General features: G+C 51.4%; 2 protein-coding genes across 3 annotated transcripts in view; one reads left to right on the top strand and one right to left on the bottom strand.

The window, feature by feature from the left end:
- Positions 1–1926: 1926 nt before the first annotated feature.
- Positions 1927–10463, top strand: TAGLN (transgelin). Its single transcript, XM_035140180.3, has 5 exons — positions 1927–1962; positions 5944–6164; positions 7437–7608; positions 8801–8903; positions 9785–10463. Exons 2-5 carry the CDS (start codon positions 5985–5987, stop codon positions 9927–9929), a joined length of 600 nt encoding a protein of 199 aa, XP_034996071.1. The 5' UTR covers positions 1927–1962; positions 5944–5984; the 3' UTR covers positions 9930–10463.
- Positions 10464–11958: 1495 nt separating this feature from the next.
- The window catches only part of PCSK7 (proprotein convertase subtilisin/kexin type 7), a 38155-nt gene continuing 25046 nt past the window's right edge, over positions 11959–25067 (bottom strand). For both annotated transcript variants that reach the window (XM_088658263.1, XM_035140182.3), the window contains 8 exons: positions 22980–23147; positions 21615–21722; positions 20556–20658; positions 18266–18422; positions 16380–16474; positions 15305–15398; positions 14245–14362; positions 11959–13315 (listed from right to left, as the gene is read on the bottom strand). In XM_088658263.1, the coding sequence (XP_088514389.1) occupies positions 12959–13315; positions 14245–14362; positions 15305–15398; positions 16380–16474; positions 18266–18422; positions 20556–20658; positions 21615–21722; positions 22980–23147 (1200 nt within the window). In that variant the 3' untranslated portion in view covers positions 11959–12958. The remainder of the gene's footprint in view (positions 13316–14244; positions 14363–15304; positions 15399–16379; positions 16475–18265; positions 18423–20555; positions 20659–21614; positions 21723–22979; positions 23148–25067) is intronic.

Here is a 25067-nt window from a genome sequence, read left to right as displayed (position 1 = left end):
TTTCAGGTGTGAAAAGCAGCGCTCTCTCTCGCTCTTTCTCACACACAAAATTACAACAGCCCTGCAAAGTAGGACAGTATTGCTCCCCTGTTGCTAAAGTGGGGGCTGAGGCTCAGAGAAGATTGAATTGCTTAAGGCAGCTAGTGCATTTGTTTCCAGATAGGGATTTGAACCAGCATCTTCTGCCTTAAGCTTGGATGCTATCCTGAGCTCACTTCCTTCTTTCCTCATTTGTTCTCTCTCCAGAAAGGCTTTATTTACATTGTTCTGGTGGTTCTTGTAACCTGTGTCCCCTGCACCTTTTGCAGCTGCAAGATTACCTCTGAAGGATGAGTCAGCCAGAGCTTCAGATGAAGATAAAAAAGGTAAAGGTATCCCTGACCATTAGGTCCAGTTGCGGACGACTCTGGGGTTGCGGTGCTCATCTCGCTTTACAGGCCGAGGGAGCCAGTGTTTGTCCGCAGACAGATTCCGGGTCATGTGGCCAGCATGACTAAGCCGCTTCTGGTGAACCAGAGCAGTGCACGGAAACGCTGTTTACCTTCCCGCCGGAGCAGTGCCTATTTATCTACTTGCACTTTGACGTACTTTCGAACTGCTAGGTGGGCAGGAGCTGGGACCGAACAACTGGACCTCACCCCGTCACGGGGATTCGAACCACCGACCTTCCGATAGCGGTTTAGACCACAGCGCCACCCACGTCCCATACGAAGCTGCAAATGACACATTTCTCAGTCATTTGTGTAGCATTTACCACTTACTATTCAGTGATTAATTATGTAAAATAAAAAAATTTAAACCCATACCAGACTCGGATCTGGGCTGGATCTAGACACAACAAAGAATATTTTCAGTTAAATGTGTTGCAGACTTTGTATGAGAAATCAGGTTAGCAAAAATGGGACTCCACAGTGCCACCTGGTGTCACAGTGTTAGAATACATAAACAACGCGTATAAAGTGTTTTTGTTCTTCGCTAATGTAGCTGAGTCCCTGGATTCGAATCTCAACTCAGCTATGGACTTAGTGGGACAGCTCACTCCCTCACATCAGCCCCAGTTCCCCAGTGTCAATTAGAAATAAGTTGGTGTCCTGCCTTACAGAATTATTTACTATAAATCTTGTAAATCACTTTGTGATATGCAGCTGCAGTCAGTTCTGGCAAGGCCAATAACTTGAGTCAAAAACCCAGGGGGGTGAGGAGCCAGGGAAGGCTCTGGCTGTGCAGCAAAAACTCCCATCATCTTGGAGATTCAAAGTTGGCGAACTGTTACATACCCTGTGGAAGAATTTCAGGGCATCTTTATTGGGCAAATGTTTAGATCCATGTGGGGGGGAAGATGTTCATCCATTACTATCTTAAGGAGATCTTTACTCAGCAGGGAGGGACTGGATGGTTGCAAAATCTTGCGCCCAACATCTTGAGGGGCATTAGGCTGAAACTCACCAGGTGTTGCAAAATCAAGAGTTATTATTCAAACAAGGTTAGCTCTCATTGGTACTTTATTCCTTCCGCCCCTCCACCCTAGCAAATTCTTTGTATTCTGACCTCACAGGGAAAGCAGTGATGAGGTCAGAGCAGAGCCCCCCCACCTCCTTCCCGTCTCCCTCCCTCCCTCCCTCAGCATCCTCTGTGCTCAGCATCTGAGCAAAGCCTGGAGGAAAGTCCTGCCTAAAAAAGGACTGACTCTCTCTGGTCAGGCCCAGGCAGAAACCACCGTCTCTCACTTAGGCATGTGGGGAATGTCCCTGGAAGGCTCCTTCATCACTGTCTTTTGGAGTCTTTCCCCAAATATGGTGTCTGGAGAGCAGAGTGGTGTGGGGGTGGCTTGGTGGGGAAGGGCCGGCGATGATGTCACTGGTCAAGGAGCTGGAGGAGCCTTTTAGCTCCAGTCCCAGCCTCCGCTGGCTGCAGAGCGTGGCCAGAGCATCATCGGAGGAGAGCAACGCGGAGCAGCTCCTTGTAAGTGCCTCTTTTTAGGTGTTCTTGGGAAACATGCGTTGGGGGGCAGGGGGTGCTGGGCAGAGGGATGGTGGAGCTGCTGGGCTGGTTATACTGATGGCCATCAGTGCAGCACATTTCAAATGACTTAAGCAGGCAATGGAGAAGTTGCACGTCCCAGGAGGGTCTGGTTTCTTCTTCACCTGTAGCGAGCCAGGCATGCTCTTGGACGAAAGGCAAACAGGCAATGGGATGGATACATTCCAAACTCTTCTCCACAGACAGTCCATGGCTAAATGGATCCTCCATCTGCAGCAGCTAATATACAGACCCTCCAAGCGTCCCTATTCCCAGGGACAGTCCCGGATTTACAGAAGCCGTCCCTGTTTCTGATTTGATCCCGGAATGTGCCACTTTTCCTTAGGACGCCCCTATTTTCATTTTTTATTGTAGTTAAGTGACTCCCCAAGCCAAGGACAACTATACAGGCAGCTCTGTATGGGGAAGTTTTCTAATGTTTAATGTTTTGTTGTCTTTTTGTACATGTTGGAAGCCACCCAGAGTGGCTAGGGCAACCCAGTCAGGTGGGTGGGGTATAAATAACAAAAATATTCTTCTTATGGAACAGGACATCCCTATTTTCATTGGAGAAATGTTGGAGGATGTGCTAATAGGCAAACTTTAAGGAAGGGTGGTGGTCCTCTTATGAGCTTCCTGAAGGCATCTGGCCGGCTGCTGGAAGAAAGCAGCTCTTCTGAGCCTGATGGACTCTTCTGATACATACCACCATTCCCAACTAGAAAGAGGCAATCTTTGGCCAGCTGGGATCCACAGCTTCTGTATGCGCTGCCTTGGCTGTGGCCCAGGCTGGGTGGGTGAACTTCAGTCAGAGCAAGGAGGGGCAGCTGGATCGCGCACCTTCTCTGAGTTCTCTTGAACTTTGTGCAGGAAAGTAGCCAGAAGGGTCTGGCTGGGGGAACTTGCTGCAGCTTGTAGAACAAGCACTATTTTGCACAGGCAAATCCAATAACAGACTGGTGCTATTTTTCGAGCCTGTCGGTTGCATAAAAAGAAACGTTGCCTCTTTGAACCTCTGCAGAAGTCACTATTTGCCACTGATGCTGCCTGTACAATTTCCTATACATAGAATCATAGAGTTGGAAGGGACCCCAAGGTTCATCTAGTCTAAGCCCCCAAAATGCAGGGATCTTAACTAAAGCATCCATGACAGGTGACCATCCAATCTCTGCTTAATAGCTTCCAAGGAAGGAGAGCCCACAACCTCCCAAGGGAGTCTGTTGCACTGCCGAACAGCTCTTACTGGGTTTCCCCCCCAATCTCCTTTCTTGTAACTTGAAGCCATTGGTCTGTGTCCAACCCTCCAGAGCAAGAGAAAACAAGCTCGCTCCATCTTCCATGTGATAGCCCTTGAGATCTTTGAAGATAGCTATCATATCTCCCCTCAGTCTCCTCTTTTCTAGGCTAAACATACCCAGCGTGTTTTGTTTGTTCGAAACTATTCTGCACCATAGTGATAAGGCAAGAGTGTGACCACCAGCAGAGTGAGATATTGGGGGGCAACCAGGGGGCCAATGCTGGCCAAGGGTGTGTCGCCAGCGGACCATCATGCTGGCCTTCATGGCTTCTCTGGCTATTTCTAACAGATCAACCTTGGATATTCCATCCAGCACAACTTGGCCTTCCGTGGGTCATTGTGAGGAAAACCTTTGGGATATGCTTGTGTGCCCCAATTCCCAAGCAGTTCCTTTTGTGCTCCATCAGAGAAGTGTGCCATGTGGAACTTGGCTTTCACGGAGGCTGCGAAACAGAGCCTGGGCAACAGGCAGGGAAATAAAGACTTGCAAAAGCATCTCTCCACCCCAGGGAATTAATCTCCAAAGAGCTTTGACTTCGAGAAAGTGAAGGGAACACTAAAGTAGGGATCAAACTACCTTGACAGGTTTGGGATCTGCTGGGGTGGGGCAGGGCACAAGGAAGGCTGGTTGAAGCTGTTACTCAAGTGAGCTGAAGCGCAGGGAATCTTAGCCATCCCTACTTTCCGACCTCCCCTCTCCAAGGTCTGTGGCTGACAGCCCCACTGGGAAAGTTCAGGTACTGCCCATCCTTCCAGGCCAATACCTGCTGTGCCTCTTGATTGGAGGGTCTTTCCAACGGATGGTTCCTAGAACCATAGCAAGGGGCACTGAAGGTGGGATGACCCGAGGCATCCATTCCGTAAATAATAATAATAACAATAACAATAATAATAATAATTTTATTTTATTTATTATTTGTACCCTGCCCATCTGGCTGGGTTTCCCCAGCCACTCTGGGCGGTTTCCAGCAAACTACAAAAACATAATAAAACGTCAAACATTAAAAACTTCCCGATACAGAGCTGCCTTCAGGTGTCTTCTACAAATTGAGTAGTTCTTTATCTCCTTGACGTCCTATGGGAGGATGTTCCACAGGGAGGGCGCTACCACCGAGAAGGCCCTGCAGCATGAAACACGCTGTGGATTTTAGCGTTATGTCAACATTACACTCACACCTTTCTTCCAGTGCCATCAAGGTGGCATGTATGGTTCCTTCCGCATTTTATCATCACAACCCTGTGAGGTAGGTTAGGCTGACTGTCCCAAGGTCACTCCTAAAGGGTGGGGATTTGAACCCTTGGTCTCCCACGTCCTAGTGAAACACTCCAAACATGATACCACAGGTTTCCCACCATAGAGACTTATTTTGACCGGCATAAGAGAGCTTACAGCCTCAGCTCGGAGGCAGCACTCCCTTCTTTTACCCCCACTTCCAGTGTCAGCGAGTCCCAGGCTTTTCAAGCCCAGGAACACCAGCACCTTGCCAGACAGAGCAAAAGATCTCAGGCTCACTGCCTCGCCGCCAGGCTTAGCTTCTGTTGAATGCTTAATGTGGGGCTCTGAGGCATCGGCCTCACCAGCCAAGGCTTACAGTCAAGACCGGACTTACTTGGGACCTGAACGCTTCAATACTGGGAAGAAAAGACCTGCTATGGAACTTATACATTTGGTGACATCTGCATGTGACAACTTCTGCATTTGATCTGAGCCGTTCAGCCTGTCTTGCTGGGCATGCGCCAGAGTGCATAGAAGTTACTTTCTGATGGGACGATTCCACAAGGATTCTCTTCTTTACTTCGGAATAAACCATTAGCATACCTTTGTCCTCCCATCAGATGCCGGAGAGCAAGAGAGGGGCAGGGCAGATGGAGAGCAAAAGGCACTAGAGGGCAACAGCCTCTGGGTCGTGCTTGTCTGCAAACAAGGACTTTGGGCCTCTGCCTTCTACAGTTGTCTTGTTGCAGCATCCTCTTTCTAGCGAAGGTTGCTAAACACAGTGTTGGCAGTTTCCCAGATGCGGCTGGGTTTTGTGGTGGTGGTGGTGGTGGGGTGTGTGTGTGTGTAAAGGACAGAAATGCTGAGCAAATGCCTTATCTAGGGTTGCAATACATCTGGGAAATCCCAGACATGTAATCTGTTGGGGGGCCAACATGCAAATGTCCAGGGTTTTTCAGGGGGAAGCTTTATTTTTTGGGGGGTTGCACGTGGCTTGGGCTCAGGCCCCTCTGCATGCCGCGGCCGCTTCCAGCCCAAGCCGGGGAAAGGGACTGGCAGTGTCTCGAGCTGTCCTCTTTTTTGCTCTTCGAGATCTGGCAGCCCTACCTTCTCTGTTCTTTGGGCTTTTCTCTGCAGTCAGAAATAAAGTTTATGCATCTCTACCCTTCACCCACAAATGTACACAGATGGGGAAATGGGAATTCAGCTCCCTCTGGGATGCAGAGGGTGCTGTCTATCTTGCTGGTCACATTCCCATGCTCCTGACTCCAGCTGCTCTCCGTGTTTTGCTCTGTGGGACAGGGGCAGGGGCGCAGGATTCTCCCGGCATCTGCCATTGTCCCAGAACCCACTTCCTAGCTTCTCTGAGCCAACCTCACCTCCCTGCCCACCTCTCTTTCTGTCTTCCCAGGTTTTCCTCCTCCTCCTCCTCCTCCTCCTCCTCCAACAAGCATGGCAAACAAAGGACCTTCCTTTGGCCTGAGCAGAGACGTCCAGGCCAAGATCGAGAAGAAATATGATGATGAATTGGAAGAGCGACTGGTGGAGTGGGTTGTGCTCCAGGTTGGGGCAGATGTGGGGCGCCCCGAACGTGGCAGGCTGGGCTTCCAAGTCTGGCTGAAGAATGGCATTGTAAGCACTGAACAGCCCCCTGCTTGTCCCTTTGTCTCCCTCACCTCGGGGCTCAGCTGTGGACTGCGTGGTGCAATGGCAAAGGAAACAGTGACTCGGGGCATGAAGAGTATTCTCTAAAACTGCCCAACTAATCCTGTGACCCCCCAACACCACCACCACTATTTGATAGCGGGGTTCCCAGGTTAAATGGGGGGAGCATAGAATCCAGGCACATGGAAGCCCTGGTATGCAGGCAGCCTCCATCACAGTCCATCGGTTTCTTACAATTGCAGCCCACCATTTTCCCACCATGGAGCCCAAGGCAGCAGCGACGGACTTTGGGGTCTCCAATTTCAGTGGCCCCCTCACACGCCGTTCAAAATCATAGTTGTGGCATCTCCAGCAGCGCCCCTGAGTCTCCTCACCCAGGGTGACCAAACCAGTCGTGCTCCCCTAAATCCGTCTCTGAAGGCAGCATGACTTGTACCCAGGCACTCGCCTACCAAAGCCCTGATCAGACCCAGGCCTGCTAAGCTTCAGTAAGAGGGTGGCTTCCTGGGCCTTCAGACCATATCCCGGGGCCCGTTTTGTTTGGCCACTTTGGCAGCTACACTTTTGACCTGCTCCAGGATTTGCGAAGGCAAATGCTTCCTTGAGCCAGGAGGAAACCAGTCTGTCAAATCGACCCAACCAACCAACCAACCACACATGCACTCAACCAGGATTGTGTGTGAGGTCTTACAAAGCTTGCCCCTTGGCATTTTCACTCTCTGAAATGGGGGAGACCCAGGTCTCTCTTACGGGGTTTCCCAATACATTTTGTCGCCTTAGATCACAGAATTATAGACTTGGAAGGGATCGTCTCTAGCCCAACTCCCTGCAGTGCAGGAACATGCAGCTACCCCGTATGAGGATCAAACCCGTAACCTTGGCATTATCAGTACCATGCTCTAACCAATTGAGTTATCCAGGACAAGAGATCATACAGTGTACACTCACTCACTCACTCACTCACTCACTCCTCAACTCTTCCTGAGCTATCAGGCTAGTGTAGGGGACCTAGGATAAACTCTGTGGTATGCACAGCTCTGTCCTCCAAGAGAGGGGAATAGCTGGTGGGGGGCCACAAAAAAGAGCTGGGAGGAATCCACTTCTGTCTCCCTCCCGGCACCTGCCCCCTGAGGTGGCTGCCTTATTCTGTCTAATGTTAGGGCCGGCCCCGGGGTTTCTGGTGACTTACGATGCTCCAAGTCCTTGAGTGACTGTGGCTCCCTTTGCTTCCTCTGGCAGATCCTAGGCAAGTTGATCAACAGTCTCTGTGCTTCCAAGCCTGTGAAGATCCCCGATACTCCTCCCAGCATGGTCTTCAAGCAGATGGAGCAGATAGCCCAGTTCCTGAAGGCGGCAGAGGACTACGGCGTGGTGAAGACGGACATTTTCCAGACAGTCGATCTGTTTGAAGGTAGGAGGGTAAGGAAGGCCTTCTGAGGCAGGTGGCAATGAGCAGGCAACAGAGAGCTCACAAAAAGTGGAAGGGAATAAGTGTGAAAATGCCTCTTGGCCTCTCCCCTGTAAAATTGGCATGATGTTTGCCTTCATGACAATAATGCAAAGTAAACTGTCATTGTATAGTGAACACACAGAGAGGCAGGCAGTGGCGCCTCCAAGACGGTGCAAAAGCAAGGCAGGACTTGAACCCAGTGCAGTCCAACCACCTAGAGCCCATTCAGGTTTAGACCTCTGCTGACATTTTTTGCCTCTCCTTTGGAATATTCCACCTGGCTGAATATTTGCTGGTGGAAGGTTGGCTTTCTAGGTTCAAGCTCTGTCTAGGTACGTAGAAGCTGCCTGGACCCCAAGAGCAAGAGAAGGGGAACCATTTCCAGTTCCCTTCTGGACAACCTTTTGGGGGTACATGCCAGTAGTGGGTGGGGCCAGAGGCAAAAGTGGGTGGAGCAATGGACATGAAGCTGGAACAGTAGGCTAGCTTCTATGCAAACTCTCATGCACCCCTCTCTGTCCTCGACCCAGACAAGCTACAGGCATGATGCATTTCAAGCCAGGCACTTAGCATTTGAAGTAGGATGAAAGAGAGCAAGTGTGGTCTGGGGAAGGAGCAGGTGTAGTTCATCATCCTTGGCCATGGGGCTGAAGCCTACAAGACATGCCTGGGTCATCTGGCAGTGGCCTGTCCTGGTTTGGAACAGATTTTGGGATTTGCTGCTTGGAACCTTTGACCTGCCAGATGTTGATGAACTACAACTCCCATCAGCCACCGCAGGCATAACAGGTGGCCACAGGTGGTGGGAGTTGTAGTTCAGCAACATTTGGAGGACCAAGGGCTCTGCACACCTGGTTTACTTCCTGAGCATAGGAAGCTGCCTGGTGCAGAACCAGATCCTTGGCCCATCCAGGGCTTCAGGCTTTCCCATCCCTACCTGATGACGCTGTTGTGGATTAAACCTGGGACCTTCTGGATGCAAAGTGAGTGCTCTGCCTCTGCATGACCCTCCCTTATCTGGAGAAGCTTGCAGGCTCTTGTTCTGTACAGCAAAGAAGAGGGGCGATCTGCTAGTGAGTTGTGGCTCTTGAGGACGCCAATGGTGCCTTGACTCAGGCCAACCTAAGAATAATCGCCTTCTCTCTCATCCTAGCAAAGGACATGGCCGCAGTTCAGAGGACGTTGATGGCCTTGGGCAGCCTTGCTGTGACTAAGGACGATGGACTGTATCGTGGAGACCCTTCATGGTTCATGAAGTAAGTGGCGTCTGAGCCTCTCTAGGGCGTGGAGCCAAGAAGAGCAGCAGGTGGATCGGGCCCAAAGGGATCTTGTTCTCGTGTCCCAGTTGGAGGACACAAGCAGGATCTGAGCGCAACAGCTGCCTGAACCCCAATCATTATTTCTAGGAAAGGGTATTAAGAGGCATTTTGCCCATTTAGACTTGGACAGAATTCTCACAAGGGTCAAGCGACTCAAATTCAGTTCAACTTGCCATGACTATTGTTATGTATTGGTTTACCATTGACATAACAACTATAGCATTCACCTAGTGAATGCTTCCATTCCCAAATCCCCAGTGCTAGAATGCAGAAATCCATCCTTTGGCAGCTAGATTTATGCACAAAAAGGGATTCCTGAGCAACAGACCTCAATTTAGATGCAGAATTTGTGTTAATGTGCCAACAAAGAAATAAAAATACAAAACAAAACCCCAGCCTTGCACTAAGGGGCAGGATACTGATTGGTGGTGTGTGTGTGTCGGGCTGGGCAATATCTGGTTTTCAGCATCGTGACATATCACCAGCTAAACATGATGATATACCAATGTATCATGATGTCTGAAATAAGGATGGAGCTATGTAGAGGCATTGGCTGGCTTCACAGTTTTTCCCGCATCGTGATTTTTGCTGGTGCCTGCTCTTGTGATTTTGCATGAGGCAGAGGAAAGCTGAGCTGGCAGGGTTAACAGGGGCTGCAGGAATCAAGAGAAGCATTGGCTGGCTTCACGCTTCCCCCCCACATTGTAATTTTTGCATAGCATACATAGGCATAATGGGCCAATATATCGCCCAGCCTCAGTGGCGAGTACTGCAAGAAGTGAGATCGCTGACCCTGTTTTCTCTCTATTTTACTGCAGGAAAGCCCAGGAGAACCGGCGGGACTTCTCAGACAGACAGCTGAAAGAGGGCAAGAATGTGATCGGTCTACAAATGGGCTCCAACCAAGGAGCCTCGCAGGCAGGCATGACAGGCTATGGCCGACCCCGACAGATCATCAGCTAAGCAGGATGCAACCCTCCCCACCCCACACCCTAGCAGAACTGGCCCTGCAGCTCCTGCACAAAGAGCCCCAATGCCACCCTGACGAATCATGCTGCAGGGGCAGCAACGGCCGCCAACTGGGATTTTTTTTGGGAGAACTTTTCAAAATCACCTTAACTCTGCCCCAGAAGTTACTACGTACCTGGGGGATTCTTACAAGGTTGCTACATAGCAACAGGCCTCCCCACCCCCCAAGGATCCTGCTTGCTTCATCTCCACGCCAAATGCCAGCCCCTTGCATGCTCGCTGCTTTGCTGCTTTTGCCCCTTTCGAAGCTGAGGAAGTGGCCATTCACAAAGCCAAGGGCAGGAGGGGAGAGGGGATATTGCAGCCTTGGCACCTGCCCTGGCGATGGAAAACCTTGCCCCTGATGCATATTTGAACGTGGCTGAAACTTGCAGATAAATAAGACCTCTACGTAAGTGGTGGAGGGGAGTGTGCCTCTCGCCCATTTTGTACTTTGTTGTTGTTCATCCATTAAAAACAATGACTCTTTTTTTAGGCTGTTTTCTTGGCTGTGTACCTGAAGCTGCTTCATTCTGTTGCTGCAGTTATTATGCTGGGAGTAGAAGGGCAAACTCCCTAAAGAATGAATCCCCTTTGCCTCCATTTGCTCCTCATTTTAGCGACTGCCCCAGTCTGGCCACCTGGGGCTTCCCTGCTTCTGGGCGAAGTGCTAAAGCCAGCAGGTGCAGGCCGATTGGCTAGACTAGAGTGTGGTGCTGCTAACACCAAGGTCGCACGTTTGATCCCCGTGTGGGGACGGCTGCATATTCCTGCATTGCATAGTGGGTCGATGATCCTCAGGGTCCCCTTCCAACTCTACAACTCTGTGATTCTATGAAGGGCAGAGAAAAGTGGCCAAAGGCCGGCAGTCCTCTTGGGAACTTCCCTTTCAGTGTTAAGCAGGGAAAACACAGCAACAAGGAAAATAGGCACACTTAAAAAACCTCTAGGCTCAGACACCCTAGCCTTGAACACTGGTGTGCTGGTTTCTCTCAATAGCTGCAAGGATCTTCAAATTGGCCAAGGTTACTCCCTCCCTGCTTGGAGATGGCTCTCCAAACTCCCCTCCTCCAAGATGCACAGGGAAAGCTACCCCAGCTCACTGCCCAGACACCTGGGTCATGCTTATTAAGCAGCTTCCGAGAAAACTAGGGAAGTTATTTTACTGCCCTAAACCTTGAGGTCTCCTCCTGGCACCCATGAAGCCTCTGAGCCCCTGTGCCCCCACAGCTATCATAACATGAAGAGTGGCTCAGGTTTTCCTCCCTTGAAAAGTACACCAAGCAGAAGCAGGAATTCTATTTCAGTGTATCTGAAGAAGTGTGCATGCACATGAAAGCTCATACCAAAATAAAAACTTAGTTGGTCTTTAAGGTGCTGCTGGAAGGAATTTTTTTTATTTAATAATAATACCCCACCCATCTGCCTGGGTTTCCCCAGCCACTCTGGGCGGCTTACAACAGAATATTAAAATACAATAATAATCTATTAAACATTAAAAGCTTCCCTAAACAGGGCTGCCTTCAGATGTCTTCTGAAGGAAGTTGGGAAGAGTGCCGCTCTTTCCCATTTCCTTTCTCAGCTCTATGGGCTTTGTCAAGGCTCAGGCCAACTGGATCTTTTCTCAAGATCCCTTGGAAACCCACGTGTGGGTGCTGCACACACTCTTATTTCTGCCTGTCTCTTGGCAGGCAGGGGAGAGACACGACCAGAGGGGCCGGCACCCGTTCATGAATCCAAAATTTGCCAGCGTGCCGAAAGCAGTTGGCAACCCCTGCCCTGAAACTTGACGGATTCATCTTATACAATGTATTTATATTCCCGTCTCTTGCGCTAAAACCCAGAGTTCAAAAATTGCTAATATCCCCCACCCTTTCCTATATTAATAAGAAGTGCCACCCTTTCCTGTATTTAATAAGAAGTGAAGCTCGTATGTGTATTTCCAACGTGCCGCTTGAAAATAATACAACAGAAAAGGAGAAGGCATATTTTAATGGGTTTATTGGAAAGCTGCAAAGAAAAGCTTTTTGCTGTTAATTAAAAAAAACACGCCCAACTGATTTAGAAAATAATAATTACCCACCCATCCCTGCAAAGCTGGATGACTTTGGGAGTGACACAAAGGGCTCACTTCTTCAGCCTACAGAAGACATACATGTCGTTTCTTCTCAATGGGATGTGGGTCACAGCAGAAACAGAAGCCGCCGCCCCAGCAGGAGAACGGCTCATGCAGCTGCCACCGAAGACTGTTTCGTTCGTTGACGTGGTCGCAAGCGATTGCCTCCACCCAGCCCTCAACTCCATGGAAAGCTGCAAATGCCCTGCTGCTGATCCTGGATGTGTCAGGATACATGTACAGAAAGGAAGTGCATTGAATGATACCCTTTTAGGTTCCAGTGGTGGAGGAAGGCCCCCGAAAGCGGCTCCTCTTTGCCATTCGTCAGCAGCAAGGCAGGCGATGCAGGAGGGGGGCACTGGGACAGTGTGAGAAGGCTGGCAGACGGGGGGGCACCGGCCAGCCCAGGGTCTGCTGTGCCACTTGGCAGCAAGATAAGGCAGCGAGTTGGTTGAGAGCCCACAGGCTCCTTTCCGCAAAGTTTGTGGGAGCACCGGGGCACTGCAGGGGCAGGCTTCCTCTGCACCCCACCCTCTTGGCACACCCCCAGATCTCAGCCCCAGGATAGGAGGAGCATTCCTCCGTCCTCACCGCAGACACTGAATAAGGCTGCCCACCCCTGGGCAAGGCTCAGCCTCTGTGCCAGCCACAGGCACCCTGGCAATCCCATGGCACAAAGCTCCTTTCTGGAATACTCCTCCTGTGAGACGGCACAGGCGGTGGCCCCCAAATACAAGAAGGGGCCAGGGTTAGGGGCAAGCTGGGCTACCCGCAGAGAGATGCTTCTGTCGGCCAGACTTCCTCCCTGTGCGCCAAACCCAGGGCAAGCACTGGTTCAGTTCGCGTGTCCAGGGCTCTCTGCCAGCAGTCAGTAGACCCCGGGTGAGGTAGCCTGCTCTTGCTCTGGGAGGTTCAGCAAGCCTCTCCCTGCCGATGGTCTTGGGGTGCCCACAGCTCCAGCCGCCACTCTCGCCGCCTCCTCCACCCCCAGGCAGGATGGTTGCTGCTCTGGCTCCAGCTCCTTCCCTCCATACAGGGGGACGGTCTCCTCCATCTCTAGCCCATCCTCCAGGCTCTTGGCTGTCCTGCCTTCCGAGGACCACGGGCAGGCCATGGCGTTGCTGCAGGCAGCCAGGTCAAAGGTCATGCTGTGGCGCATCAGAAACACCTCCAGCATGTAATAGAAGGTCCAGAAGACAGCAAAGCAGCCCAGCAGCATCAGGGTCTGGGAGGGGAGAGAGAGGGGAGGTCGGAACTGGCATGGAGTAAAGAAACCTTTGCAAAAGACAACAGACCCGGGAAGAGGGAAACCAGGGAGGGGAGAGCATCCTGGCTGAAACAGGAGTTCAAAGCTCCTATGGTCTTGCGAGCAGTGGAAAATATGGGGTGGTGGGTGCTTGGGTGGTTTTTTACCTAAGTGGCACAGAATCTGTCATGTCTGGCTTGGCTTGGGCCACAATCCTGGCAATTCAGTAGCCTTGGAGGCTCGGACTATGGCTGGCCCAGTATCACCCAGCGAACTTCACGGCTGGCCAGGGAGGCAGTGGATGAATGTGGTCTCACCAGCTTAAGTCCAACACGCCAACCTTTGGCAGACCACCCTTTGCCAGCCTGCAATTATTCTGAGACTGTTGGCAGAACCTAACTAAGTTGAGCTCTCCCTGAGGTCCATGGCTAGGGGGAGCTGACATGATGAGGCCCTGCATGTCAAAATTTGCCACTTCCACCACCCTAGTCTAGCCACCCCTCCTCACCAATTAGCCAAGATTACCCACAGCCTCCGATGACCCACAAGGCTGCGATAAACCTCACTGAACACACACGTTCCAGGGCTTGTCTGCTCCAAACCACCTTGCAGCAGTCAATCAAAAAGGGACCCCATTATTCCACTGACCAAACCCACAGTGGCCCTGTTGCGCTGACTATCGCCACGTCACTGCCCAAGCCCCTGCCCCTTGCTAGCTCAGTCGGTAGGGCTTGAGACTCTTAATCCCAGGGTTGTGGGTTAGAATCTCCACATTGGGTGAAAAAAATCCCGCATTGCAGGGGGTTGGGCTGGATGACCTTCATGCCTGCTTCCACTTCAACAATTCTATGATTTTTTCTTTCTCCACTGCCTGTTGAGGATCCTGCTAGAAGGCAGGTGTCCATTACCTTGAGGGTGTTGGTGGTGATGGTGTAAGGCTCCTGTGCAGGGATCTGCAGGCCTGGTGGGCAGGGCAAGGAAAAATCGCCGTCCAGGTATCGCCCACTCATGGCCTCTTCAACCAGCCTGCAGGAGAAACAGCCTTTTCTGAATTACACCAACAGGCAGGGGGGCAATTTTTCCTTTCTTCCTTTCAGCCAGATTTTTGAGGCAGGTTCCTACGGTCTACCCTCTCTGGCCAAAGCCTCCCCCCCCCCCGCCAATTTCTCCAGGATCCTGTTCTGACAGTGCCCAACCAGAAGTCCTTAAGCACAATCTGAGTGAAACGGCAGCACTCCCACCCACACTTGCGATTCCCAGCAACTGGCCTCCGAGCGTGCATAGCCACCAGACAACATCATCCAAGGTGGCTCGTGCTAGCTAGCCAAGCCACATATCACAAGGGAAAACAAAATAAGAAGAAAAATGTGAAAGCCAAAAAACACCCTTTGGGTCATTGCTAGTCTGACCTAAGAAATATTGCTTCCCCCTCCCAATTAGGGTGATCAGGCCCGGCCCAGAACAGAAGTATTTATCTGCTTTGCAAGCCGCCTTGAGTGTGTTTTGTAGTGGAGTCATTGAACACATGAAATTGATCAGGGGGGATCCTTTCCAGTGGGGGCAGGGGAGCTACAAGAACATTTTAACTGGGCATCCTCTTGCTCCTGACTGAGACTAGGGCTGGGCGATATACTGATGTACCATCCAAAACCGGTTTGAAGTCCACATCATGTTAGTGGTTTCATAATTTGTAACCTGGCGATATATTGTGAATCTTGATGTTTGTGACTATGCAAAAATCACAATGTGGGGGGAAAGCGTGAAGCCAGCCAATGCCTCTACATAGCTCCATCCTTATTTCAGACATCGTGACAATATTGTTATATCATGATGTTTAGCTGGTGATTTATATTGCAAGATATTTCCCAGGCTTAACTGAGACAGAGAAATGGAGTCGAATTGCCAGGCCAGGCCACCTCCCAGCGTCTCTGACGCTCGTGCCTCTGCCCCAAATCTCACCATCCTTACCTCTGTCGCTCCTTGATCTCGGCAAGGGCCCACGAGGATCCGTACAGAGTCAGCTGCCAGTGCTTCAGCACTCCAGCCCCCAGGGTCTCGTCCCCTGCAAAGGAGAAGAATTGGCAGGAAAGACTAGCGAGGGAGAGGCTTGTGGGAACACACAGACAAGAGGCAAGAGGGGAGCTCGCCACCTCTAATAATAATAATAATAATAATAATAATAATAATAATAATAATTTATTTGTACCCCGCCCATCTGGCTGGGTCCCCCCATCTACTCTGGGCGGCTTCCAAGTTCCAACAAAGATTAAAAATACATTAAAATGTCACACATTAAAAACTTCCCTAAACAGGGCTGCATTCAGATGTCTTCTAAATGTCAGATAGTTGTTTATCTCTTTGACGTCCAATGGGAGGGTGTTCCACAGGGTGGACACCACTACTGAGAAGGCCCTCTGCCTGGTTCCCTGTAGCTTTGCTTCTCGCAGTGAGGGAACTGCCAGAAGGCCCTCGGTGCTGGATCTCAGTATCCAGGAGGAACGATGGGGGTGGAGACGCTCCATCAGGCATACTGGACCGAGGCTATTTAGGACTTTAAAGGTCAGCACCAACACTTTGAATTGTGCCAAGAAACGTACTGGGAGCCAATGTGTACGTCTTTCAAGACCTGTGTTATGTGGTCTCAGCGGCCGCTCCCAGTCACCACTCTAGCTGCCGCATTCTGGATTAGCTGTAGTTTCTGGGTCACCTTCAAAGGTAGCCCCACGTGGAGCGTATTGCAGTAGTCCAAGTGGGAGATAACTAGAGCATGCACCACTCTGGCGAGACAGTCCGCAGGCAGGTAGGGTCTCAACCTGCGTACCAGAGGGAGCTGGTAGACAGCTGCCCTGATTCCAAGAATCCCTCTGGAAAAGGCAAGGGGGTAATCAAGGGACTTGATTCTAGGCGGTCACAGTGCTGGCAAGGAGCAGGTGAGTGGCACATGTGCAGGAAGACATGCAAGGCTCTGAGGAGACTTCACACACAGCAAGAGCCACATAGGGGGAAAGGAGGGGACAAGAGGCAGCGAAGCTGCAGGACTCACCAACATCCCGGATCAAGAGGCGGTAGGTGCCCTGCGCCTCCTCACCCCAGCAGCGCACGGTGGAGAAGGTCCAGTCCGCAAAGCCACTGGGATCCCTGCAGGAGAGACGGAGGACATGGAATCTGTGCTGCGTCCGCAGAGCTTAGAATTAGAAACCCACCCACGGATGACAGCCTTCAAGCCCTGAGTTACCCAGCCCTTTCTTGGCCTAGGGTGAGGAAAGAGACTCAGGAAGGCCCTACTGTGCTCTGAGGGGACTGAGTTTATTTGTTTGTTTCTCTCTCTCTCTCTCTCTCTCATTAAATTTTCTGTTTTACAATTTCAAGTACTCATTTTATACATCCTTAAGATTTCGATGACTTCCCTTTTTCTCTTTCCATGGTTCATTTTACATATCTTAAATCCCTGCATATTTTACAAAAAACTATACCAATCAGTATTCCATGATTGCATCCATCAAAACTTATTTACACCGTTGAATTCATCTTAATGCTGCCAGCGTTTCCAGCTGTACACAATTACATTCCATATAGTCAATAAACGTTTTCCAATCTTCTTTAAACATACTTTCTTCTGGTTCTCTTATTCTATATGTTAAGCCTGCAAGTTGTGCATATTCTGTCAGCTTAAGCTGCCTTTCTTTGGTTGGGAACTCGCTCGTTTTCCATTTTGGGGCTAACAAAAGACGGGCCACAGTTGTTGCAGACATGAATAACCTTTTCTGACACCTGGGGATTTCAGTCTGAACTATCCCCAACAGAAAAGACTCTGGGTTTGGGGGGGGAAGTACTTTTAAACTTTTTTTTCAATTCATTATAGATCATTTCCCAATACTCCTTTACCCTTTTACATGTCCACCACATATGAAAGAATGTTCCCCCCGCCTCTTGACTCTTTTCATTTCTTAATTGTACTTCTAGCCTGGTCTTTCACCAAATATTCCATTTTTTTCTTCAAAAATAAATGAACATGTTCTTAATTGAAACAAGTATACAACTTAAAAAACAACAAACCTAATACGGTTTACTTAAAATCATAAAATAAAACCACGAAGCAACCCATGGCAAAATAACAAACAAAATGGCAGTGTCGTAAGAACATGAGAAGAGCTTGCTGGATCAGGCCAATGGCCCATCTAGCCAAGCATCCTGTTCCCCCCAGTGGCTGACCAGATCATAGAATCATAGAACTGTAGAGGTGGAAAAGACCACGGGGGTCATCTAGTCCAACCCACTGCAATGCAGGAATCTTTTGCCCGACGTGCATCTCGAACCCATGACCATGAGATTAAGCGTCTCATGTTCTACCAACTGAGCTGTTCCAGGGGATTCCTGCAGGAAACCCACGAGCAGGATTCAAGCACAAAGGCGCTCTCCCCTCCTGTGGATTCCAACAACTGGCATTGAGAAGTGTTACTGCTGTGGAGCAAAGCATAGCCATCATGGACAGCAGCCATTAATAGCCCCTCACCTCCAAGAATTTGTCTGATCCTGTTTTAAAGTCATTTAGCTTGGTGGCCACCCAGTGGGAGTGAGTTCCATAGTTTTAAACTATACCCTGAGTGAAGAAGCCCTTTCTGTCGTCTGCCTGAATCTTCCAAAATTCAGCTTCATTATGCTTATGGGCAAGGGAAGAAACGTTTTCTCTATCCGTTCCGCGCATTATCATATATATATCTGCATCATGCTGCCTCTCATTTGCCTTTTCTCTAAATTGGTAAGTCTCGGATGCTGCAACCTTTCCTCCATCCCCTACAATATCCTGCCTGAGTCGAGGCGACCAGAGCAGCTCACAGCCCTTGCAAACACAAAGAGGTTTATCTGATGGGCTGGTGTTGCTTCCGGCGATTCCCCCACCCGCTTCCTTCCAGGGGCTGCCCCACTCACGAGTCCATGCTGCGCGGCGTCCCAATCCAAGACTTTATGCCGCTGGGACAGAGGAGGCGGATGTCCAGGTTGCCACGCCGGGGGTGGGTGATGGTGACGGTCACAGCCACGTGTTCCAGGGTCCTCATCCCCGAGAGCTCCAGGTCAGCTTCTGTGACTGAGAGGGGAGTGAAGCATCTGCACAATGGCCGCTTGCCCTGAACCCTAAGCGCTTCTCCTCCTGCAAGGCCTTGGGAAGGCTGTGCATGGGCAGAGGGGGTGGGCTGGGCATCATCCTGGCATGGATGCAAGTGGGACAATGCCCCATGGTCCACAAACCACAGCTGGGCCTAATCGGTTGCAGCAAACATCTCGCTTGACCTCCGGTGAGCACGACTTGTGCCATCTGTGTGCACGCCAACCACTCGTGACATTACTAGCACACGTGGGGCTCGGGACAAGGGTGCCAGCACCCACTGGGAGCAGCAGGTGGGAAGCAAGAAGCAGAGGAGCTGGCCAGGCTCAGATCTGCTCCTCCTAGCTTCCTGCCTTAAAAGCTCCTCCAAGTTTTGGCCACCTCCGTGGCAGGTTCTTCACTAGCTCCTCCACAAAAAAGTCAGTGTGCACCCATACCTTCCTCACAGGAAGCTACCAAAGAGGAGCCTGGATGCTGGATCAGGCCCGAGGGGGCCCACCTGGCTTAGCATTCTGTTCTCACGGTAGGCGGCCCGTTTGCCCCAAAGCAGTGTTTCCCAAACTTGGGTCTCCGGCTGTTTGTTGGACTACAACTCCCATCATCCCTAGGTAGCAGGGCCAGTGGTCAGCGATGATGGGAATGGTAGTCTAAAAACAACAACAGCTGGAGACCCAAGATTGGGAAATGCTGCCGCAAAGGGAAGCCCACAAGCAAGACCCCGTGATCTCCCTTTCAAGGCTGCAGTTCCCTCCACCCTCAGAGCCTGACTCTCGCATTCCTCTCTGGGGTTCAGCCGCTTTCTGGCATTTCCTACCCTTCTGTTTGTTGTTTCACATTTTGCCGGAGAGAATTCCTTTTACGGGAAACAGGCAAGGAGAAGCCCTGGTCTCCCTTCCAAGGACTCCAAGACTCTGGGGAGGGCTGGGAACAAGCTGAAGCCCACAGGGGGATCTCCCCCCCCCCACAACCTTAGGATCATGTTGCGTCTTCCTAGAGCTCCCCAAGGGCCTCTCCAGGGCATGTTGACTAAAGACAGGTTTTTTTTCTAGTATTGATGGGGTAGCAGAGGGGGCAGGGAGGACCCAAGACAGCCCCCCACGCCTCCCCATCCTAATAAGGCACTTCATGTTTCCCAGGCAGGGCTGGCCCTCTGTGCCCTGACAAGGCAACCTTATCTAAAAGTGCTCAGGAGCCCCATGGGGGTGGGGGGAGAGTCGGAAGCTCCCTGGTCAAGTCCTGCCTGCCCATGGCACTGGAGAGGCACTGCTAGGTCAGTGGGCCTCTCTCGCTGGTGGACAACGTGAGCCGCATGCCCTGCAACAAATCCCCCCACTTGCACGAAGCAAGGACACAAATTAGGAGGCCTCGAGGCTTCTCAAGGAAAACAGAGGGATGGGATGAAGGCTCCCCCGGGAGGCATCAGTAGCTGCAGAAGAGAGGTCTCGCGATGTGTGTGTGTGTGTGTCTTGTTTGTGTGGACGGAAGTTGGCCAAGACAGGAGCTGCTGCATTGCCTAAAATGGGCAGAGGGAGCCTCCAGCCTGGGCAGACATCCATGCGCACACATCCTGCTGTGGTGGCCTGGCGTTGGTTGGGGTAAAGAGGAGGGGGACAGCAAAGCAGTTCCAGCTCTCTTCTTCCTCCTGGCCGCAGCATGAGTGTGTTCACACAAATGCTCCCCGATTCTGCACTCTCCCCACCCAACTTAAACCTACCATCGTAGGTCAAAATGATGGAAAGTGCAAGGAGCATTGCTTTCTGTCCTGCTAGTTGACAGGGGTCCGAAACCACAGGGCGGTTCTCCTCTCAAAGCTCCCTCATTTCAAAGGAGCACAGGCAGAAGAGCTCCCAAGTGGTTCCTGCCCCAGGGAGTTCCACAGGCTGAAACTTGTTTTTTAAACCTAGCATGGCTCCCCCACTCCCCAGGAGTTGCGGGGTCTGTAGTTTTGCAAGGGAACGGGGAATTCCTTTGGAGAGCAACAGGCTTTCAAAGGCCTGCCCCTCCCTGGGTTCACTGGGGACGTCAGGGCAGCTAAACCGGCTGAGATTTATTAGTTCATGGGACAGACCTTTAGAAGCAGCCATGCCCCTCCCCTCCCCTCCAGGCTCCACGAACCATTCCAGGTGACCTCCAGCTGCTGTGGTGCCATGGGGATGGTTTTGCTCTCCTTCAAGGTGGGACTGACGTAGGAGGCCAGGTAAGGGACTGACTCCCAGATCTGCCAGTAGGGGAGAAGAAAGAGAGGAGAAGGGGAGCGTTGAGTACCACGCAGAGCTTTCTCCTGCTGGCCCCTGCATGCAGCACCCTCTACATGATGTTGTGCCCCAGTCTCCAGAAAAGGAGGGAGCAGGGGGCACTCAGCCCAAAGTCATTTCACATAGAATCATAGAACTGCAGAGTTGGAAGGGACACCGAGGAACATCTAGTCCAACCCCCTGCAATCTCAACTAAAGCATCCCTGATGGGTGAACCATCCAATCTCTGTTTGAAAACCTCCAATGGAGAGTCCACCCCCTTCAGAGGGAGTCCGTTCCACCACTGAACAGCTCTTACTGCGCACCACTGAACAGCTCTTACTGCGAGAAAGCAATAAAACCACTGGCACGTTTGCAAAGCTAAGCAGGGTCTGGACTGGTTTCAAATTGGATGGGAAACCACATGTTGAGATCCCTGCATTGCAGGGGGTTGGACTGGATGACCCTCAATGTGTCCCTTCCAACTCTACAATTCTAAGGTTTGGTCGAAATGAGTCTTTCTTGTAATCTGAATTCACTGGTTCTGGTCCCACCTTGCATGTGAAAGCCCTTCAGATATCTGAAAATGGCTCTTATACCACCAGTTCATCTCCTGGCCTTAATTGCAGAAAAACAACTTTGCAAGCCTGTCAGCTTGCAGGCATCGCCCCAGCCCTTTCAGCCTGCAGTGAGGGGTGTGGGCGTCTTGTAGGGGGTAGCATGTCCATCCCAATACTCTCTGGCTCCTGCCCCATGCTTCTGGTTGAGGATGCCCAGGTGGAAGGCAGCCCCCTAAGATGTACCAATCCTCTCTCCCTTTCTCGGGGTGTGTGTGTGTGGACAGGACCCAAATGAGAATCATGGGGCAGACAGCTGCCTTCCCCCCCACCCCCCATTCTGACAAGCAGCCCTAGTCCTTGGTCCTCTTCTTGCCAACTACCTTGGCTGCGTTGACCAGCCTCCAAGCGTTCAGCAAGCCAAACCCGTGCTGGTGACTGTGGCTGAAGCCGGCCTGGTTGACATCCCAGCTGGCCCGGTTGTCTTCATACTGCAAAGGGAGGCAGGGAGCTGATTAGCTGGGGCAAGAGCTTGGGCTTCGGACAGGGAAGGCGGGAGAGACCGCGGCTTCAGCAGGATGGAGGGGCCTTTGATGCTGTTGTGTCCCAGGTAGCCTGATTCAAACAGCGATGCGAGAAGGAAGGAGCTGAGCACCACCCCACCACCCAGGGCAGGCAGGGAGGGAAAATGCTGGGGAAGAGGAGCCTGGAGCCGCTGCAGAGAGTAGGGTGCAAGGCTGGATCTGAAACGCTGAATCAGCAGGGCTGAAAGGAGTAGGGAAGGTTGCAGCTCTGGATCTGAAACAGTCCAGCTGGCAGTCCCCCTGCCCAAGCGTCCTGCTTCGCTGATACACCTTTGAATCAGCAGGGGGTTGTGGGAGGAGGGGAGAGCACAGCCACACCCCACTCCTCCTTTTCCAGGTCTCTGGGATGGGAGTGGTTGGCTCAGCACCACCATTGATTCAGTTAAGCATCATATCCAAACTCACTGAAACATTCACGCAGAGTTCTCAAGTCCAGCCACCCCTGAGAAATGAAGGGGGGCGATGAGGAGGGCTTGCAGAGATTACTGTGGCTGGGGGGGGGGGTTGTGGGTTCAAGGTTGCTCTCCACCCCACAGACTCAGACATGGCATTGTGGGGGCCCCTCTTTGGGGCCATGCAGAGGCCCACACTACCATTCTCCTTCAGGGTTCCAAATTCTGCCCCCGAGACCTAACCCTGGTGCTCGACTCATCGTCAAGGATTGATGGTTTGCGGAGAACAAAAGAAGAGCTGCAGGATCAGGTCAAAGGCCCATCTAGTCCGGCATCTTGTTCTCATGTTGGCCAACCAGAGGGAAACTCACAAGCAGGATCCGAGCACAAGAGCCCACTCCCTGCTGTGGTTCTCAGCACATGGTATTGCTGCCCCCCGACTGTGGCAAAGCACAGGCATCCTGGCTAGCAGCGACCGATAGCTCTCTCTTCCCTGTGAATATCTCAAACCATCTTTTTAGGTTAGTGGCCATCAGTGCCTCCTGTGGGAGGGAGTTCCACAGTTTAGCGATGTCCTGTGGGAAGGAGGTGTCAGGATTTTGCCATGGATTGCATTGTCTCTTTCAGCTCAGTCTGCTTCCTTCCTTGCTTTTCCATCCTGCAGCTGGGCTTGGGCTCTGTTAGCCCATCTGGGCATGGCTGGCACTGTGAAGGTTGCCCACAGAGGAAGAAAGACGGGGGGTGGGGGGCTACAAAGGTGCCCTGGGCTCACCTTGGTGGCTGTGAAGACGATGATGTGCTGGACGTCCCGCCAGGTGAGACAGGGGCGCACCTGCAGCATCAGGGCGATCATGCCAGCAGCCAGGGGGGCTGCAGCAGAGGTGCCGGTGTGCCCCTCCGTGCACCCGGTGCCCCTCTGCAAATCCCAGTCTGTGGTTGCCTGGAAAGAGAAGAGAAGGAAGCTGGAGGTCACTGGTTCGAATGGAATGTTTCTGGGCCCAGAGGGAGGGCTGGCTAATCTAGAGGTGTCATGCATTGGCTGGGGCTTCTGGGAGATCCAGCCCCAAACAACTGGAGGGTACCAGTTCAGGGAAGGTGGCTGCAACTCAACCCAATTTCCAGCTAACACAGGCATAGGCAACCTTGGCTCTCCAGATGTTTTGGAACTACAACCCCCATGATCCCTAGCTAACAGGGCCAGTGGTCAGGGATCATGGGAGTTGTAGTTCCAAAACATCTGGAGAGCCAAGGTTGCCTATGCCTGAGCTAACACCTGCCTGGATACGTCACACAACACCCCTCTTGCATCTTTCGCTTCAATTCTTGAAAGATCACCCTTCTGCCGCTGTGAACATGAGTAAGCCCAGTCACCAGGACTGCCTTGTGTGCTCTGTAAAGCCTTTATTTATTTTCTCTTCCTAGGACCAGGCAGGCTGCTCTGACACTGAGCTTTAGTGGGCACATTTTTTCAGGGAGGATGGGGCTCCAAGCAGGTGCCAAGTAGGGAGGGAAGGTCACTCCGGAAGGAGCCCAGCTCAAAACAGCTATGGATCCCTTTTCCTTGGGGTGGATTAGTAAAGCTTGCGCAGCTCAAGGAAAACATTGAGGATTGATCGATTATCAAATTCTGGTGGTGTTTTTTCTCTACCAATGCCATTGCTCCTTCAAACTTCTCCTGCAGAGCCAGAAGATTCCTGTATCAGCCAAAAGGCAACTGGAGAAATGGACCTTAACAGCCTGGAGAGCAGAAAACAACCCCCACCCCCTTCCCTCCCTCTCCCCCTTCTCTGTCTGTCTCTCTCACTCTCACACAGCTGCCTAAGAAGAGTTTTGGGGGATTAACCAAAGGTTAAAGGTTCAGCTGGAGTGAATATAAACTTGGGACTGCTTCTCAAAATGAAATTACATAATAAGAGTAATAATACTCTAAGCATGGGGACCTGCAAATAAGGAAGCCCTTGGCACCTGGTCTGACCCTGGCTCCCCCTACCATCATTGCACTACAAACTTATCTCCTTCCTCTCCGAGGCTGGGTTTCTGCAAGGTGGGATGGGGGCAGAATACGGACGGAATCAATCCTTGTTTCTGGCAGCCCATGGAAGAAATGCACTTTGTGTCTGTCTGTTTTGGGTGACTTGGAGCCCCTGGTCTGGCTCTGAAGCTGCAAGGATAGAATTTCATGTGCCTTCCTTCCACCTTAGTGGTTCAGTCCACCCCTTTGTAATACCTAGTGCCTGATTTGCACATGCAACTCTGGGTGGGTGGGGGAGACATAGTGGGACTTGAACACTATGGGGCAGCTCTGCTGGACTGTGCAATAAACCAGCTGGAGAATCCCCCTTGTTTAAAGAGGGGGAGATGGAGTCAAAGGCAGTAAACTAGCACCAAGGGTTGACAGCGATTGGATTTCTGCCTTTGTTCCTTCCACCTTTCCCCACCCCACCTGCTGCTGTGGCTCAAAGAGGGCTGGGTCCATTTTTGCACCACTTCCAGCACCTTCCAATTGGGCTTGGGGAAAAGGGAGACACCCGGCTGCTTCCACTCCAACCAGCCCAGGAGAGCCTTGAGCTCCTCGGGGAAGGCACAGAAGCAGGGGAGGGAGATGTCCTTGCTTGGAAAGACAATGCCACAGAAGGGAGGAGGCCACTTAAGCAGACATAAAAGGAAATACAAAGGAAAACGGAATGGTGCACCTTAAAGGGGGGGGGCAGTGAAGGAATGCATAGTGCAAAACTTGGGAGAACAAAATGTCCTACATTTGTGGCACTGTTTTTAAAGGATTAGTAACAAGCTGCAAGGGGAGGGGGATTTGGATTGGGGGCATTATTATTATTATTATTATTATTATTATTATTATTAT

This window comes from Zootoca vivipara, chromosome 14, assembly GCF_965207765.1.
Source record: "Zootoca vivipara chromosome 14, rZooViv2.hap1.1, whole genome shotgun sequence".
NCBI lineage: Eukaryota > Metazoa > Chordata > Lepidosauria > Squamata > Lacertidae > Zootoca > Zootoca vivipara.
The sequence above is the reverse complement of the archived record's forward strand: the minus strand, read 5'-3'. Positions and strand labels throughout refer to the sequence as shown.

Bases quoted from the DNA above. Each gene is read 5' to 3' on its own strand.
- TAGLN (XM_035140180.3), top strand. From the start codon at position 5,985: ATGGCAAACAAAGGACCTTCCTTTGGCCTGAGCAGAGACGTCCAGGCC. The intron at 7,609-8,800 runs GTAGGAGGGTAA...CTCTCATCCTAG, and splicing joins GACAGTCGATCTGTTTGAAG to CAAAGGACATGGCCGCAGTT. The intron at 8,904-9,784 runs GTAAGTGGCGTC...ATTTTACTGCAG, and splicing joins GACCCTTCATGGTTCATGAA to GAAAGCCCAGGAGAACCGGC.